This window comes from Octopus bimaculoides, chromosome 23, assembly GCF_001194135.2.
Source record: "Octopus bimaculoides isolate UCB-OBI-ISO-001 chromosome 23, ASM119413v2, whole genome shotgun sequence".
In the NCBI taxonomy this organism is placed as follows: Eukaryota; Metazoa; Mollusca; class Cephalopoda; order Octopoda; family Octopodidae; genus Octopus; species Octopus bimaculoides.
In genome coordinates, this window is record NC_069003.1 from 16,946,271 (window position 1) to 16,950,504 (window position 4,234).

At 35.2% G+C, this 4,234-nt stretch overlaps 1 protein-coding gene across 3 annotated transcripts in view; it reads right to left on the reverse strand.

The window, feature by feature from the left end:
• Window positions 1-1,709: 1,709 nt before the first annotated feature.
• The window catches only part of LOC106877136 (mitochondrial glycine transporter A), a 59,169-nt gene continuing 56,644 nt past the window's right edge, over window positions 1,710-4,234 (reverse strand). For all 3 annotated transcript variants that reach the window (XR_008266612.1, XM_052975880.1, XM_052975879.1), the window contains one exon: window positions 1,710-2,051. Coding sequence is in view for 2 of the 3 variants with exons in the window: in XM_052975880.1 (XP_052831840.1) it covers window positions 2,022-2,051 (30 nt within the window). In the remaining variant the exon portion in view is untranslated. The remainder of the gene's footprint in view (window positions 2,052-4,234) is intronic.

Here is a 4,234-nt window from a genome sequence, read left to right on the forward strand (position 1 = left end):
CTAGAACAACTGGGGAGGAAGTTTTCAAAGTATTGAACTCTTTTCTTTTTCAATCAGGCTTGTTATGGAGCCAGTGTATTGGCATATGTACAGATGGGGCGGCATCAATGATCAATATTCACTCTGGTGTTGTGGGATATATTAAGAAAGTAGCACCTAACATCACTGCAACACATTGCATGATTCATCGAGAAGTTCTGGTTGCCAAAAAAATGAATGCTTCTTTGTCTGAAGTCTTGTCATGTTGTATTAAAGTGATAAATTTCATTAAAACAAGACCACTGTATAGTCGTTTCTTTGCAATACTCTGTGGTGAGATGGGGGCTGAACATTCAAGTCTGTTGCTTCATACAGAGGTAAGATGGCTTTCACGAGGTAAAACAATTCAGCGTTTATTTGAGCTAGCAGAATTGTTAGCATGCTGGGCAAAATGCTTCATGGCATTTCATCTGTCATTACGTTCTGAGTTGAAATTCCACTGAGGTCAACTTTGCCTTTCGTCCTTTTAGGGTTGATAAATTAAGTACCAGTCAAGTACTTAATTTATCGACCTTGTGCCTATAGTATAAAGGATTATTATTATTATTACAGTGGTGAGATGGCAAAATCACTAGTGTGTCAGATAAAATGCTTGGTGGTATTTTTTCCAGTCCTTTACATTCCAAGTTTAAATTCCACTGAGGCTGACTTTACCTTTCAACCTTTTAGGGTTGATGGATTAAGTACCAGCTGAGAACTGTGGTTGATGTAGTCAACTTACCCCCACCCTTCAAATTGGTTTTGTGCCAAAACTTGAAACCATTATTATTACCATTATTAATTAATATTTTCACTTTATCACAATACCCTAACCCTACAAAATACACTTCAAATTAATCTCTCCATTTCCTCAGCTGATCCCCACTGACTGGATAAACACATAGGTCAACATGTATTGTCATTTGACTGATTAGACACAGAGATGCTGAACTGCTGACTTCATTCAGTGATTTTCCTCTATGTTCTTGCTTTCTCCAAGACCCAATTGCTCCCCTCTCTCCTCCCCAACCTTCTTACTAACACCATTTTGTCTTCTCTCACCCACTCCTATATCTTCTCCAAACAACCCCCCCCCCGGCCATATCTATCTGTTTTTACTCTGCTAGAATTTGCCTCTCCTCTCCCAAAGAATTGCTTCCAAATCTCTTCAGTGTTTCTTTTCATCCTCTCCTATCCATTCTCTTTTTGCTATCCTCCTTTTGTCTATCATTTCTACCTTCTCCACTCCATTGAAACTATTCTTTAACTCTTTCTATTTAATTATACACACACACATATATAAGCCCAAGCTCAATTTGGAACTATGTGGTTTCAGAGTTCAGTTGTCCCATTGCATGGCACCTGGCAACAGGTGCTGGTTTGTTTGTTTCTATAGCTTAGCAGTTCAGCAAAACTGACCAATAGAATATGTACCAGACTTTACAAATAACTATTGTGGTCAATTTGTTCAACTAAAATCCTTGAAGGTGGTGATGCAGCAAGGCCAATGTCCAATGACTGAAGTAGCTAAATGATACACACACACACACACACACACACATTCTTAGGAGACTGACTTTCTTTTATCATCACAAAAATGGTAGGTTGGCAGAAAAGACAAGTTCTATAAAAATAAACAATTACCTCAGAAAATATGAAAAAATCAAAAAGAATTAAGATAAACAAGTAAAAATAATAAAATAAATATTTTATTTCATTTTGGTGAGGGACTTTTTGTTATTTTTTTTCTCTTTATAGATAATGACAAATTTCTTTCGTGCAGACTTTTAGAATCTCGAAGTAGGACATAAACAATCCTCACCCAATTTACTGCTGTTCAGCTGATCCATGCAAATTGGAAAATGATGTTGATTTGGGTTTGGTGCAGAGTTCAGAGTTCAGAGTTTCAAGAAAAAAGGACTTGAAAAGGATATGTCTACTACTGAATGCTTACACCAGATTTTGGCTTGAAAATTGAAAGATAATTGGCTGCAGGTCAACCATCAAGTTTCTAAACCAAATTTCTTCATCATCTGTAAAAAAGAAAAGAGGAGAAATTCTTTCAGGCATGGCTGTGTGATAAAGGAGTTTGCTTCCCAACCATATGGTTCCACATTCAGTCCTACACACACACACACTTATGTATCATCATCATCATTGTTTAACGTCTGCCTTCCATGCTAGCATGGGTACATATATAAATGTATATTTGAAAAAATAAATAAAAATGGCTTTTCTGATAATTTTTCCACTATAATAATGTTCATAAGTTTATAAAAGGTGACTCCAAGATCTTAGATCTCGTTTCCTCTCTGATAGCGTCAGTTTTCCACATGTCTGAAAGTTTTTTCTGGATACGTCCACTGCTTCTTTTTATTAATTTCTTCATATATATAGGTTTTATATTTTTCAAATTTTCCTTTGGAAGTTTGTTACTATAAGGCAAAGCAGTATGATTTTGGCCCAAAATTTCTGTAGTGCTAAATTGAGGTGAAGGTTTGTTTCTTCATTTGGTTCCAACATAATTTCTTTGATACTAAATTTTCTTGGGAGTATTACTTTTCTGCTCCTCCACTGTTCATATGTGTTGGCTAAGTTTTCATTTTTTAGTGCTCTCCAATATACCTGTTTTCTTTTATTTAATAGACTATTCCAGATGGTTTTCATTTGACTTCTCTTTTCGTATGCCTCCTTTTCCAAGTTGAGTTCATTCCATTCTTTTAATATGTTTTGTGTTGTTGAATTTTGGTTGTGGGTATCTGTTTCAGGAGTTACGTTTTGGTTTCCATGTCGATAATGGTCTGTAATAAGGGAATGAATCATTTCTCTACAAATCCATGTTTCTTCTTCCATTTCATGGAAAGCATTAGTAAGAAATTTGTATTTATTTATTTATCATGATTAAAAGTTTAGGTGAGATATAGCAGTTCAGACTTAGGCGATTTGGCTGCTGTGTAAGCCATCCTGTCTTGCCCCAATAATAGAATAAGAAATAGAAAGTCTTATATAATAATAAGTAAAAGGGACTAAAAAATCCAGGCAGATATCTATAAAGCACTCAGTGATAAATGAATTTAGTTAACTATATCAAACAGATACCAATAAATGCAAGCTAAGTAAACTTCCAAGGTAATTCCTCAGGTGTGACAAGTAAATCCAAATATCATTTAGAAAAATTTCAAGAAATTTGGTGTGTAAGATAATAAAAAATAAGAATGAAGAAATCACAACAAAATTTGTTGAAAAAAAGCTGCAATAATTATGCATCAACCCTATATATATATATATATATTTATATATAGCCTGAATGGGATAAAATACCCCTATTTTGCAGGAAAAAAATGTGTAGGTGGTTTAACCACCTACACATTTTTTCTGCAAAATAGGGGTAGTTTATCCTGTTCAGGCTATATTATTAGCATTATCCTGCGATTGAGAATTTAAAATCACTTCTTTAACTTTCTAAGACATCTCAACGCTTCTAAAAGCAAACTTCATTCGTTTGTTTGTTTACGTTTATCATAATTTGAATTTAATGTGTATATATACATATATATATATATATATATATACGGGTTAAAGCAGTATGAAGGAAGGCAGTCTGAACATTTGCGAACACGCAGGAATGAGAGAGAACATTAAATAATTCTAAATGACAATAAATAATCGTTTCTACAACAATTTATTTTCCTGAATTTAACTTTTTAAGATTGTATGTATATCAATAAACATCTACTTGAACACAAAATACATGAGTACTGGGAATTCAAAGAGTGAGTACATCTTTTTGGGACACCCTATATGTGTATATATACATACACACACATACTAACACATACACACATGATGGGCTTCTTTCAGTGGAAACTGAAAGAAGCCTGTTTGTGAGTGTGTGCACATCTGTATGTATGTATGTGTGTGTTACTGTCTCCTCATCTTGCAAATGGTGTCTTTCTTTTCCAATCTTCCATGGAAACATGTCTGGCAATCATCATCATCATCATCATCGTTTAACGTCCGCTTTCCATGCTAGCATGGGTTGGACGATTTGACTGAGGACTGGTGAAACCGGATGGCAACACCAGGCTCCAGTCTGATTTGGCAGAGTTTCTACAGCTGGATGCCCTTCCTAACGCCAACCACTCAGAGAGTGTAGTGGGTGCTTTTACGTGTCACCCGCACGAAAACGGCCACGCTCGAAATGGTGTCTTTTATG